This window comes from Aedes aegypti, chromosome 2 (genome assembly GCF_002204515.2).
Source record: "Aedes aegypti strain LVP_AGWG chromosome 2, AaegL5.0 Primary Assembly, whole genome shotgun sequence".
Taxonomy (NCBI): domain Eukaryota; kingdom Metazoa; phylum Arthropoda; class Insecta; order Diptera; family Culicidae; genus Aedes; species Aedes aegypti.
Genome location: NC_035108.1, coordinates 387,884,870 through 387,900,441, shown reverse-complemented (window position 1 = coordinate 387,900,441; position 15,572 = coordinate 387,884,870). Strand labels below are relative to the sequence as shown.

The 15,572-nt window shown below is 40.6% G+C and overlaps 1 protein-coding gene across 4 annotated transcripts in view; it reads right to left on the bottom strand.

The window, feature by feature from the left end:
- Positions 1-15,572, bottom strand: part of LOC5564557 — a 487,044-nt gene that overhangs the window by 291,694 nt on the left and 179,778 nt on the right. For all 4 annotated transcript variants that reach the window (XM_021846959.1, XM_021846960.1, XM_021846961.1 and 1 more), the window contains one exon: positions 9,363-13,785. In XM_021846959.1, coding sequence (XP_021702651.1) covers positions 9,363-13,785 — 4,423 coding nt within the window. The remainder of the gene's footprint in view (positions 1-9,362; positions 13,786-15,572) is intronic.

Below are 15,572 nucleotides of genomic sequence, written 5' to 3'. Positions count from 1 at the left end.
AGTGACTTTCGGTTTTCAAAAAAGTGACTTAAAGTGACTAACGATGTGTAATCAGATTGACACGTGAAGGATAGGTAATCAAATTTATTTCAATTGAATTACACTGTGTTTGAAAACAACATTTGAGTTGATCTACTGCAGATTGCAGGTCTAAGAAAAGATGTTGAAGTTAATAAGACATCGTAAAAAATAGCTTCAAGCGCTTTAAGTTAATATAACTAATCAAATCTATTGAAAACAATTATCTCTCCATTATTCTTGTTGCTCAAACTAATCTTTATGGAAACATCGATATTCGGTGTATTTTGTCCAAAATTTGAAGTTAATACCAAAACAACAGAATTTGAAAGTTACATTGGAGCTACTTGTTTCGGCGCTGCAGTCTAGGGTAATCAAAACGACTATTTTAGATTTTTCCCGATGTTTCGACGCCGTTTTGATTACCCAAAACTGCAGCGCCGAAACTAGTAGCTCCTTTTCACCAATATCGGTCGAATTCTGCTCGCTTGAGCAGAGCAGAGATACAAGTTCAACTTTTTAAAGGTTAAATTATCTATAATTTTGGTAAACTCGTGAAACAGGATGCAATTCTAGCAAAGCATAAATGTAAAATTTTCTACTTTCAAGGAAAAAGGGGCAAGCAAAACTATTGTCCATTTGAAAGTATGGATTATTTGCTTGCTTAACCTCTTTTCAAAAATGAACAGTTCCTGTTAAGATGAAATTGACTGAAATGTTAGTTATTTGAAGTGAGTAAAATTTACTATGCAGTGATGAAAAACACATAGTATGCTTATAGTGGTGTTTATTTTTACATTGTCAAAAAAGTACCCTCGATCGTAAAATCTGTTAAGTGGACTGCATAATAGCTAAAATTACTTTAACTTGACAACACTATGGTATTATTTTATGTTTTATTATATTTTATGTTTTTTTAGAATACATATGTCCATATTACGTTGAGTACATTGTTCAGAGATTTTGTAAAATTCTGAACAAAGCTGATGTGGTTCAAACTAGAATCATTTGACATCACCTATGTCATACATGTAGGAAATTATTGAGATGGGTATTTTAAAAGCTATTGCTCGGGTATAGCATATCATAACATAGCATAGCATAGACTGACTGTACATGTCAATGATTACTATGATGCGATCCATGTCACTTAAAAGTGACTCGATGGCAGCGTGGCCCGTCTAATCCGAGTTTGATCTAGTTTTTTAAATGCAAAGTCTTAATTAACAACCATCTAAATTGTCATAGAAAATTGAAGTGAACAGCAGGCTTGGTTCCAGTGGTAGCGTAAATGCAACATAAATAAAAAAGAATGATGTATAAAAATGTACATCGACAAAATTATGACTTTAACATTGAGCTCATATCCCACTCGATATCGATGCATGACTGTATTCAGTGATAGTAAATGCTTACATTGATCTGATTTAGTATTTGTTGGTGTTTGAATCTTGAAGAAAGTTTACTGTAAAAAAATGAATGGGATCCGAAAAGCTACGTTATATCGAGGTAAAAGTTACGTTATATCGAGGTATGACTGTATTCATAAATTCATCCCTTATGTTAATAAACTCTAACTGTAAAGAAATATTTTGGCAAAAATTGAAAACTATTATTTATTCCAGCATTTTTTTTAACAAAAAGAGTAACAAATTAGTTTAACTGATTACTTTGTTGTTTAAAACTTTTATTGTCTTACAGTTTTCAACAAAGTTGTATGACAAACCATTTCCAATTAGGGTGTCTGTCCACTCGTTTACAGACATGAAATTCCCTTAAATTTCCAGGTTTTTTCAAGGTTTCACAAAATGATTCAAGTTTCAAGAAATACTCCAATTACATATGTATGAAAAATTAATGATCACATAATTTTGATTCTTTTCTGCCCGCGTTTAGTGAATAAAACTCAAGTTAATTGAAAAAAAAAAACAAATAAATTGAAACTGTGGATAATATCGTGGATTTTCTGAAGTAATTTCTTGAAACATCGAACGCAATCCCTTAAAAAATGCGTTCCGAACAGGAAAATTTGGTTAGAGGATTAATGGAAAAATATCTGAAGGAAGTCCTAGGGTGGTCTTTGGGGAGTTTTCAAAGTAATCCCTGGGAAAATTGCTGGATAAAGTTACGTTAGGTGCTCAAGAATTTCGTAGAGCAAATTCTGGAGAAATTTCTCAAGATAATCGCCGGAAAAATATCGGGGAGAATTGGTAGAGGAATCTCAAGAAGAATTTCTGGAAAGATCCCTGAAACCACTAGGCTAATACCTGAGGCTTTTTCTCGAGAAATCTGAAACGAAATTCGTGAATAATCGGCTAGTAATAGTATCAGAAGGTTTCCCTTCTTTTAGCATCAGAATTCACTTCAAACAAGATAAGGAAAAACGAAACTGAAGACTATTTTGGTTAAAAAAAAGACTTAAGAGACCTTTTATCAAAAATAGAGATCGAATGTCTAAAAAGAGACCTGCTACCAGTCCTAAAATTGATAAATTGATTGTTTCGACGATTCAAATTTATAGCTGTTTGAATTCGTGATTTTTTTCCAAAATCAGTTTTCCATTTTTCTAAATATTGAATAATTTTAAAACATGTTTTGTTATAAAAAGAAGTTCATTTTGTAAAAAAAATATATATAATAGAATTGCAACTCACAATGGTATGCATGGTATGAACTTCATGACATTTGATCAGAAGCTTATTTTAGGTAAACTTACATTTCATCACAGGTCAACAATAAATCATTCTGTGCATTGATTATTGTTTTCTATGTACAGTCAACTTTCTCTTACTCGATATTCCGTATCTCAATATCGAGTTAGAGAACCATAGTAAAAGTTGGTTTTCATGGCTACCTCGATGGGCTCTAAAATTGCAGTTGCACTGGTTTTGTGTTCTATTACTCGATACCTCCCTAACTCGATGATCCTTTCTATATCGAGTTAGGGAGAATTGACTGTATTACGACGTTGATATGGTAACGTGTTTTTTGGACAATCTCAAATGCTGTTGGAATAGAATGAGACGATTAATGTAGCCCTATTTTTTCAACTTCGTACATCTTTTTATTTGTGATATAACGATATGCAAATACAGTTAACTCTCCCTAACTCAATATTCCGTATCTCGATATCAAGTTAGAGAACCATAGTAAAAGTTGGTTTTCAAGGCTAACTCGATGGTCCCTTGGATCGCAGTTGCATTGGTTTTGTGTTCTGTAACTGGATACCTCCCTAACTCGATGGTCCCTTTTAATATCGAGTAAGGGAGAGTTGACTGTACCTATGATTTCGATGGTAACTTTAGTAAACTCTTTCAAATTAATTTTTTTTCACATTAATAGAAATACTATGCTTTAGTGAATTTATTATTCTTCTTAAATATCATCGTTCTTCGGAAAACTGCCAACAAGTTATAAATTTGGATATTAATGAAATATTCAACTTAGTGAAATTATTATTCTTTTAATATGCTCATTTTTTGAAAAACTGATCAACAAATTATTTTATTGCTCAACCAACATTAACATGATGATTTGTTAAATATATAGTTCTTTCGAAATGTCATTGTTTTCCATAATGAGCTGCTGATCTTCATTCGAAGGAAGTATTTGGAGAAAGTCTTACTTATTTGGCTTTACATCAATTATCTTGATAAAGCCTCGCCAACAATATTTCGCCAATTTCCTCGGTTCATGGCCGCTTCTCTCCATCCTCGACTGTGACCCACGCTCTCCAGGTCCTGGTGTACCTGATCAATCCACCTAGCTCGCTGCGCCCCACGCCTTCTTGTTCCGACCGGATTCGTGGCGAACACCATCTTTACAGGGTTGTTGTCCGGCATTCTTGCAACATGCCCTGCCCAGCGTATCCTTCCAGCTTTAGCTACCTTCACGATACTGGGTTCGCCGTAGAGTTGAGCGAGCTCGTGGTTCATCCTTCGCCGCCACACGCCGTTCTCCTGCACGCCGCCGAAGATCGTCCTTAGCACTCGGCGTTCGAAAACCCCAAGAGCTTGCAAGTCCTCCTCGAGCATAGTCCACGCCTCATGCCCATAGAGGACTACCGGTCTTATGAGCGTTTTGTACATCGTGCATTTGGTGCGGGGGTGAATCTTTCTTGACCGCAGTTTCTTCTGGAGCCCATAGTAGGCACGACTTCCGCTGATGATGCGCCTTCGTATTTCCCGACTAACATTGTTGTCAGCCGTCAACAAGGATCCGAGGTAGACGAACTCGTCCACCACCTCGAAGGTATCCCCGTCTATCGTAACACTGCTTCCTAGGCGGGCCCTGTCGCGCTCAGTTCCGCCAACCAGCATGTACTTTGTTTTCGACGCATTCACCATTAGCCCGACTCTTGTTGCTTCGCGTTTCAGGCGGGTGAACAAATCTGCCACCGTTTCAAATTTTCTCCCAATAATATCCATGTCGTCCGCGAAGCAAACAAATTGTCCGGATCTCGTGAAAATCGTGCCTCGACTGTTAAGTCCGGCTCTCCGCATGACACCTTCAAGCGCGATATTGAACAACAGGCACGAAAGTCCGTCGCCCTGTCGTAGTCCCCGCCGAGACTCGAACGAACTGGAGTGTTCGCCCGAGATCTTCACGCAGTTTTGCACACCGTCCATCGTTGCTCTGATCAATCTTGTGAGCTTCCCGGGAAAGCTGTTCTCGTCCATGATTTTCCATAGCTCTATGCGGTCGATACTATCGTATGCCGCCTTGAAATCGATGAACAAATGGTGCGTAGGGACCTGGTATTCACGGCATTTCTGGAGGATTTGCCGCACGGAAAAGATCTGGTCCGTTGTCGAGCGGCCGTCGATGAAACCTGCTTGATAACTTCCCACGAACTCGTTTGCTATAGGTGATAGACGACGGAAGAGAATCTGGGATAGGACTTTATAGGCGGCGTTTAGGACGGTGATTGCACGATAATTTTCACACTCCAGTTTGTCGCCCTTTTTGTAGATAGGGCATATAACGCCTTGCTTCCACTCCTCCGGTAGCTGTTCCGTTTCCCAGATTCTGACTATCAGCCGATGCAGACAAGCGGCCAACCTGTCCGGGCCCATCTTGATGAGTTCGGCTCCGATACCATCCTTGCCAGCGGCTTTGTTGTTCTTGAGCTGTTGAATGGCATCCTTAACTTCCCCCATCGTGGGAGCTGGTTGATTTCCGCTATCCGCTGTGCTGACGTAGCCATCGCCTTCGCTGTCCTGACCTTCTGTGCCTGTGTTCTCTGCGCCATTCAGGTGTTCATCGTAGTGCTGCATCCACCTTTCGATCACCTCGCGTCCGTCCGTCAAGATGCTCCCATCCTTATCCCGGCACATCTCAGCTCGCGGCACGAAGCCTTTGCGGGATGTGTTGAGCTTCTGATAGAACTTCCGCGTTTCTTGAGAACGGTACAGCAACTCCATCTCTTGGCATTCCACCTCTTCCAGGCGGCGCTTTTTGTCCCGGAATAGGCGGGTTTGCTGTTTCCGCTTCAGTCTGTATCGTTCCACGTTTTGCCGCGTACCATGCTGCAGCATTGCAGCCCGCGCTGCATTCTTCTCTTCTAAAACCTCTTGGCACTCCTCGTCGAACCAATCGTTTCTTGAGCTCCGTTCCACATATCTGACAACGCTTTCGGCAGCGTCGTTAATGGCTGCTTTGACTGTCCTTGGAGAAAGTATTAGGGATTTATTTTAAATTCTGCATCATGAGGCTAAATGCCGTAGGTGAGATTTTAGCGAATATACTCAAAATGATAGGAAAACCTTCATGTCAAACGAATCCAGGAATAGAATATGTTTCATACTTAATGTCTGTTGGTTCAATACGAATTCCAGCTAAATAATATAACTTTAGTAATTTTATGGTTTTACTAACGGTGTGGGTGACTTCGTGTGAATAAAAGTGTTTGAATGATTAGGATAAGACGACCGCGAAATAGTTGAACGAAAAATAATCCAAAAATAAAGTTGTATCATTTAAAAATTTGAACCCTCTGAGCCAAATCTAAATAAAGAGAATCAAAAGAGTAGATTTGAGTATTGCACCTTTTAACTCTGCACTAATCTTTGATTCCATCTTACAAATATACAAGCAAGAGTCATTTCGATGAGACATCGGTTTGACCGAATATCGCTTTCTATTGAAATTAAACGCTTTTTAACTAGATGTCCATTCGTCCAAATGTCTTTTGACACATATCATATATTCGCCTTAATGAAGTCCTCTAGAACTTCTTCTGGGCATTGCACACTGGGCCAGGAGCAGAATTTAGCCAGACAAAACCTTCTAGCGCATTAGGAGTGCATTTTTCTGGATTGGTGTCAAAGGAGACTTATCTTGAATTTGTTTGTTCTTCAATTTGATGATAAAAGTTAGTTGGAAATTTCGCCGCATAGGTGGCGCTGCGATGCAAACTTTTTTGTTTTACGTCCTAAAGCTTTCGCGTCTTGGGCAATGTTTTAGAACGTGTAAAAATACGACAAGTTGTCCAAGACACCAAAGTTCTAGGACTTCAAATAACAAAGTTATGGTAAAAAATGTGTAGATCACTTAAATTTTACGTTTTTTCTACTTTTTATGTCAAAATCGTAAAATGTTTCATTTTAAAACCATGCGTTGCTTGATTTCGATAATATGCATGTACTGTATGAAAAAAATATCTTATTTTTGTATAAATATTTGAATTTTTGAACAAATTATTGTAAAAATATCATAATTTTTAACATAACTTTACACAAAAAGTTGCAAGTTTTTGCAAAAACTTATTAATGTTCCTAAATACGCTATATTTAATCTACCAAATGTCAAATTTTGCCAGATGTATATTTTGATATATTTGAGATATCTGAATTCAAAATAACCACCTTTTTCATATAAATAGAATATGCTTAATATTAATTTTATCATTATACTACAAGATTGTTGACACATTGCGTGAGTCAAGTTTTATTAATCAAATACTTTTTGTTAGTCAGGTCTTACAGTATATAGATATTTTCATATTGTTATGTGGCTCTTTTGTCATCTCCAGCAACTGTCTAATTAGAATTTTGGTGTGGCCTGCTATAATTATTTTTTTACATCCTCTATTATGACCGTGTCGAGACAGTTCTCTTTGATATTAATAACAATTTACAAATCACAAGTATCAAAATAAAAGTATTTGATTAACAAATCTTAACTGACGCAATGTTTCAAAAATCTTGTAGTATAATGATAGAATTAATAATAAGTCAATTATATTTATATAAAAAGATGGTTATTTTGAATTCAGATATCTCAAATATATCAAAATATACATCTGGAAAACATTGACATTTGGTAGATAAAATATAGCGTATTTAGGAACATTGATAAGTTTTTGCAAAAACTTGCAACTTTTTGAGTAAGGTTATGTTAAAAATTATTATATTTTTACAATAATTTGTTTAAAAATTCAAATATTTATATAAAAATAAGATATTTTTTTCATACCGTACATGCATGTTATCGAAACCAAGCGACGCATGGTTTTTAAAATGAAACATTTTACGATTTTGACATAAAAAGTAGAAAAAACGTAAAATTTAAGTGATTTACACATTTTTTACCATAACTTTGTTATTTGAAGTCCCAGAACTTTGGTGTCTTCGACAACTTTTCGTATTTTTACACGTTCTAAAACATTGCCCAAGACGCGAAAGCTCTAGGACGTAAAACAAAAAAGTTTGCATCGCAGCGCCACCTATGCGGCGAAATTTCCAACTAACTTTTATCATCAAATTGAAGAACAAACAAATTCAAGATAAGTCTCCTTTGACACCAACCCGGAAAAATGCACTGCTAAAGCGCTAGAGGTTTTGTCTGGCTAAATTCTGCTCCTGGCCCAGTGTGCATTGCTTTAGTCATAACGCCGTTGAATCCTTGCACTTTGTAGAATATTCTCGAAATAAATAGAAAAGAAACCCCTTACAGTATATTAATGATTCACCCATAATTTGGATCGAAAATCGCTCAAATGTGCAGAGAATTTTTTTTTTTCAGGATTTCGTTCTTAAACTCCGCCATAAATGCTATAACGAATTCCCAGCCATTTTTCCCCACCATTTTTGAACCCCCTCTTTCTCTCGGCTTTGATCAACTATTTTTTGATGAAAACGGGCATATTTATAAAAAGTTATTATTATTATTATTTTTTATTTAAGACACTTTACCATTTGTCAGTTGACTGTTGGATTAGTCTCCTGGAAATATGTCAATATCAATATCGGGTCGTCATCCGTCAGAAAGTCCTGCGATTTTTCTTAGTAATTTGAATGGGAGTTTTTCTGAAAATTCCATCAAACATATAGCAGGAATCCTATGTATACTAATTTGTGATATTTATTTCGCGATGTTTTTATTAGAAAATTTTCGTGTACCTTTAAAAGTCTTCAGATACACGATTAACTGTAAAATATCTTAATATATTCCAATATCCTTGCATTATGTCAAATATGCTTCAAATGAAGTTATGTCTTTCTAATTTTGCGGAGTTCAGATACACCCGATTCTGGTTTTTGCACGGATTATTTTTACACGGCCGTGCAAAAAAAGTTTTTACATATTTTTTGCGCCAAAACCTTATTTCTGCATGAAACTTAGAGACATGGTGTTACTTTTTTCCTCGGTTTTTAAAATTTTGAACTGAAAACTTATTTTGCACGGTACGCATCCCCCGTGCAAAAATAGAATCGGGTGTATACTGGACCAGTTTTTTCACTAATGATTTCAGGAAAACGTACTCCGAGCATTGGGAAAAACAAAATATGTGCATTATTTGCACATTTAGAGTTCGAAGCCATATTAATAATGGTTTAAAATACAATCTATGAAATGCAAATAGTTTTGTCAAATATTCAATAGATTCCAAAAATATATATGATCTATGGGAAAACTCAATGAGTCTCCCAAAATCAGAAGTTCAAGTTCTTTTATCTCCCACCGCCCCATTCCATTGATGACCACTTTCTCCTACAACACATAACTGCACCCCCGAAACCCAAACAATCGAATCAAGTGCCCCCCTCAGCTGGAGGATGTATTGTTGCCCTGTGTCTACGAGGGTCTGATTTTTGTGTGTAAGTCAAGTGCCAAGTGCACAGCAACAGTAGCGACCATCCCGCGGGTTATTGCGGCGGAACTAATCAATTCCGGTCATAAAAACACACCATCGCGGCTCGTATGAAGGGGCACACCACATGCTCCAGCCCCGAACAAAGGAAAAAGTAGGTGCCAACGGTAAATTTCACCCATTCACACTAAACGTTGCTCGAATGGAAGAGAGTGCATTCATGTCTAGTCACCAGTAGGTATGTACTTACCAAAACATTTCGATGATTTTCCTTATCCAGCAGAAACTCCATGCTCTTGTGTGGCCTTCCGGGTTCGTTGGCAGTGGCTGTCGTCTGGCGGTCCTTAATCCCATTAACGCCACCGCCCAGCCGTTTTGAACCCCCGCCACCTCCATCACCACCCATTTGGTTTCCGCCTCCGCCATGATGCACCTGCAGTTGGTGCATGTGGGAAGACGGACCGCCAAGTTCCATCAGCGAACGGGTCTTGCCCGATATGACCGTCTCGTGCGTATCCAAGTTTGTCTCGATGAGACCAATTTTCTGCTCACTGCCCATGATGTGATTGAAGTAATTAGCGTTTTCAGCGACTAACTGATGCTGCTTCTGGTTGCTGCTGCTGGTTCTAGCACTGTTGTACCGACCGACGGCCGCGGATAACGATCCTTCGACAGCCTGACCACCGTTCGAGCCCGTATCAGTGTCGTTGGTGTACTGGTGGTAATAGTTGCCGTGGCTTTCGTCCGGATCGATTTCCGTTCTCGGTGGAGTCGACGAGGCTCGTAATTGCTGGGCATGCGCGTATCTCCCGGTTGGGGTAGAACGTTTCGCACACACACCAACGACCCTTGGGGGTTGCTTCGGCAAGGGTGGTTTCCCGCTCAACACGTGGTTTCGTTGTTGACCACCAACCTGAACCCCACCTGAAGCTGTGCCAGTTGGGGTCGAATTTATAATCGACGACGAATCCGAACGGAATGTGACATCACTTTCATTCGGACTGCTGTAAACCCTATCGGTCTCATCCTGACCGCTGGCAAACTGACGCAAATAGTACTCTTCCGCATCCAGTACATCTTCTTCACTATTACCCCCACCATCAATCCCATCCGATTGCTTTGCAAACGGATCCTTCAACGGAATATAGATAAAATCAGATGACACCACTTTATCATTGCCCGACTCCTTAATTTTCACTGCAGACGACGATTGTCTGTTATCATTACCGAAGGCAGTGCTGCCAACCTTCCCATTCGACGCCCCAATTGCACCATCTTTGTTTTTCTTCGATTTGCCACGGAATGAAAATCGGAAACCAGAAGACAATCGCGATAAGAACGTTTTCCCTTTCTTCTCCGCTTTTCCATTCTTGAAGTTCTTTATCAGATTGTTATTATTGTTAACGAACTTTTGCTGCACTTGTGGCACACTGTTATCATTAACTTCAGGAGGAGCGGGTGCACTTTCCGCATTTGCTGATGACGACGATGATTCGGCGGCGATCATGTTTCTGCTAGCGTCAACCCCATTCGCGATCGCGGACGCCATCGTGGAACCTTTCTCGGCGATGATCACTTTCGTACTGGCGACGTCGTCGTGTCCGATCTCATTGTTTACGCTGCCGATGCACCTAGCGCTGTCTCGCTCACTCCGATCTTCGCCGCTCTCGGCACGCTCTCTCGTGCCTTGCGAGAGAGGTTCGTGCATCGTGATGTCATCGAGTGCGAAGTGATCGTTGTAGTCGAAGTCCGGAGTCGGCACACGAGGCGGTTGATGATGATAACGATGATTGTCACCGTCGGCGTTCGGATGATAATTGATGAATGATGAATCAGCGTGATTTATTAGCTCACACAGGCCCGTTTCCACACTGTTGGAGTTGATGAGGGTGTTTGTTTGGGTTGCGATCAGGTTGGCGTGATCGTAGTCATCCTGGTCGAAATCTTCGTCATCGATATCGATCTCAAAGTCCTGATTGGAGATTACGCTGGCGTTGTCATCTGGGTCTACGTCGGATGAGTTATCCTTCCAGATGATTTCCGATACAATCGGACAGAAACTGACGCCCTTGGACAGGCCACATTTGGAACTGGAGGCGGCTGTGAGAATGCCAATGCTTCTGGAGGTAAGATCTCCAGTTGCACCGATTTCAAGGCAGCTGACATTCTTGAGCGAGTTGTGGTGGGCGTTTAGGCCACCTTCGTCGTCGCTGCAGCCGTGGTAGTAATTTAGGTTCGGAGTGCTCGAGACAAACTCACGCTTGGCTACTACCACCGGGGCATAGCTGCGTACAGCACTTGGATGATTAATATTCAGATCACTTGCTTGGTTGCTGCCGTTATATAAGTTGAGGGTGGATTCAGTCGGATCGAACGTGCAACGTTCTAAGCTGGCAGCGTAGCAGGTGACCAGATTTGTCGGATCCTGATCGAAGGTCCTTCGGCTATGGTTGCCTGTTTCCGGTGGGGGTTGTGGCGATCGCACAGCAACCGGAGGCGTCGAGTGGTGGGGGTTTGTTTTGATTTGCGTTCGACGCGGGGGAGGTTGCGGTGGGGACGCGACCAGCGCGCTGAAAGTCGATGGCTGTGCCGCTGCCGATCGTTGTTCGTGCAAAAACGCTGCGATTGGTTCGTACGCTTCTGCTTGATCGTTGATGATCGATAGATTGCGATCGAAGTGAGCGGAAATTTCGTCCAAAAGAGAATTGAAAGCGTTCTTTTCGTCGCCGTCAACCGGAAACAGCCTGTCCTCTTCGTCTCCCTCGTCGAAAGTTTTCTTCGGATTCCACGAACTAGCTGCCATGTCTTTGCCTCCACCCAGTCTTGTTCCACTACTCGTTCTAAATGTGTTCCTATTTAAATAATACTGCTTCCCGTCTTCTTCATCACCGTAATCCAGCACCGTCAAATTGGCGTAACTTGCACGAATGTTCACCCGTGGCTTCGTCACCGGCTCGAACGTCACGGTTTTCACACTTTTCACTACTGTTGGAATGACCGGTTCTTCTTGAAAATCGTACAAATTGAAGTTCTTACTGGCCACCGATTCTTGGCCCTGATTCCACGAACAATAATTACCGGAACTTGTACCGGATTCACATACTTCGAACGAGTCCACCGAATCGGAATGTCCTTCAAACTCCGACGGAGCTCGGCTCCCGCACAAATTCAAACACTCTGGCACACTGGACACTGAGAAATTGACGCCACCGTACTCCAGGAAGTCGCTAACCTTCCGTTGACTTTGCTTCCGGCTACGAGCGCGAAAACGATGTTGATCACCGTTGAATAGATCGGGCGAACTGGCCGAAATGATGATTCTACGACGCCGGTACTGCTGCTGTTGGTTCTGTGGTCGCGGTCGTTTTCGTGAAACGGCAAGCTGGTGCTCTATGTCATCCCTCTGCTGGCGACGATGATGACTATTTTTAGGTTTCGGTTCGGCCCGATGGTGACGATCTAGAATTGTTGTCGCTGACGACAACGTTGGATGTATCTCGAGTGAATCTATAGAATTGTGCCGTGACGAGGATGTTGATGCTGCTGATTCTGACGCTGAAGACGATGAGGAGGACGATGGGGGAATTACTTTGGTCGTTACAACGAACGGCAGCTCGCCTGCACCCGTCGAGCGCGAATGTTTACTTGCGTCTAAATCTATTTTTGTACAATTATGAATATTGGTTTTCGCGGCGCTCGCGGCAAACCAATGTTCTGGCTTGTTACGGTCGTACTTATTGGATAGACTTTCCTCGCTGTTGCAGTGTTTAATGCGGTGAACTTCTTGGCCTTTCGTTCCCATTTCGCTGTGTTCTTCGTGTTCCTCCTCGTCTACGTCGCACACCGTAGAAAGGCGGTTTTCCTGGTGGAAAGAAACATGCCTTTGCTCGAAATAATCCAACTGTACCGGCTCCATAAACGTGTTAACATTTTCAGCCGAACCGAAATTGGTCCAACTTTTGGACTTAACCCGTAGATTGTTCATGTTGAAATGCAAATGATCGCAATAGCCACTATCTTCACTTAGACTCTCGATGGAATTCTTCGTACGGAGCTGATTCAACGATCGACGTCGTTCGGAGCACCTCTGGGGACACCGATTCAATCCGTCCGCTTCATCCGAAGAACTTTTTGCCACTTGCGACTCACTAGGGCTTGGTGTATTATCGTGATTGTTCAAATCGCACTCGTCGCTAGCATAGTTGCAACTACTTCCACTGCCTCCGCTGCTAGAACTACTCACACTAGACGACGAGTAAAGCTCAGAATCACTTGTATTCAGCACCGGTTGTTGTTTGCCACCCGCCCCCACAGCATTCCCACCGGCCACTAACTTTCCCTGCTGTTGAATCAGATTCGATGCCGTAAGTAGGTTTCCTTTCTTGCTGGGGCTGCAGTAGAACCCAACCGTATCACCGCCCACCACAATCGCACTTCTAAGACCCTCAGCGGTGGACCCCGCCCCCTCAGTCACCACCCCTACAGCAGCACACTGATACAGCGATGGCGACGATCCGGACAGGGGTGCCGACGCGACGGCCACCGACTCATTCTGCAGCAACTGGCGCTCCAACGATTCGAACTGGATCAGCGACGAGGATCGACTCAGCGACGCGTACGACAGACTATCGGAATCCGTGAACAGATCATGGCCAATCTCGTCGAATCGTAATCTAAAATTAGAGGGAAAAATTAGATAATTAATTCACTGTGCACAATTCCGATACACACGCCTTCGAAGGGGGCGCGCGGCCAGGGGTTGGCAAACGATTGGATCGGAAATCACAACTAGAGCAGAGATGGTTCGGAATTTGGAGGTTGAACATAGAGTCTAAGATAAAGTGACCAGACGTCCCGGATTATCCGGGACAGAGCAATTTTTAACTTGACAGTACAGTGTTAATACTTTTTATTTCAATTATCTTAGTATGTAGTACATGTCTTAGATTGAATATGAATTTAAATTACACATCAAACATAGGCAGCGCTTTATTGGGGATGAGATCTGACAAGCGTCCCGGATTTTTTCCGGGACACATCTGGTCACATTAGTCTAAGACCATATTTTTAATGGGATGAAAACCGAATTTGCTATTGGAACAAATTTTTACAAGGAAGTTTGAAAATCTGTAGTCTGTTTTTGTCCCTAATGGGCCTAAAGCTGTGAGGAATTACATTACATTACATTCAAAATGGAACAGAAACTGTTTCACGGCTTGAAATAAGGCTTGGGTCCTTCACGGTTTGCAACTGGAAGTATTCTTTTCAAAAAAAAATAATGTTTGAATTTAGGGATTTTAGTGACATGAGCGATCAGTAGTATCGTGAAAAAAAAAAAACAATACTCAAATTCAAACAACAGGGCTGCACTGGGTTCCCAAAAAGAAAAATCTAATGAAGGCCCTTCCAGAATGTCAGAGAAAGAGCATCAAGTAACTTCATGGAACTAACGTCTAACTATTTTCAGTTTTTCACAACAGAACAGCATTTAGTTGAATTTCAGAAAAATTAAACGAATTTCTATTTTTCCAATAGTGTTTTGAGATAAATGAAATATATTCCTTTTAAGAAAATGTATTCTGCAAGCATTTTTCAATATTGCAATTTTGATAAGCATTTTTGAATATTGAAATGTTTAATTTTTTGTAATTCAAAAAGAGGCGTTATATGATACATCTAATCTGTTTTAATAAAACAAAAAACATCACTAATAAACATTTGAACTGATTATCCTTTTTTGACGTTAACTACGTCTTACGGCCATATACTGGGTGTCAATTGAAAATCTAAAATGTTGCGACCGTCACGAAATTATTTAAGATTTTGAATGGTAATAACTCAGCCGTTTATCGGTAGATTTTCAATATTTTTTCACCAATCGGTCGGAAATTTATACAACATTTTACTCAAATAGAGAAAACTTTTGATTTTTGACGATAGACTGTCGAAAATTGGGAAAATGTCCACCCCTTTCTTACGCAACCAAACTCGTTCATATTGTCTTCCACGATTCTTGGGTTGAGAAGCACACTATAAAAGGAGACCATTTTCTGCTTCTTCGCTCATTCTTCTTTTGATGTTAACTACATCTTACGGCAATATACTGGGTGTCAATTAAAAATCTAAAATGTTGCGACCGTCACGATATTATGTTAGAGTTTGAACTAAAGGAAGGCTGCAACTATGAAAATCGACTAAAATTCAAATGCAAAAAATCACTTGGCGTAGTTAACGTCATGCGATCGTGTCTTGTACACAACCCCCTCCGATTTTTTTATATTCAAAATATATAATTCAAATGCATTTTGTACAGAAAACTTGAATCTCAAACGACAATTCAGCTTCATACCTATAAAAACAACTTCAAAACTAAATAACAAATACTGAAAACACTAATATGTGATATTTCTGAATTTTATATGTATTGGATTGATACGTCTGGATGAGGCACAAAAGGGTA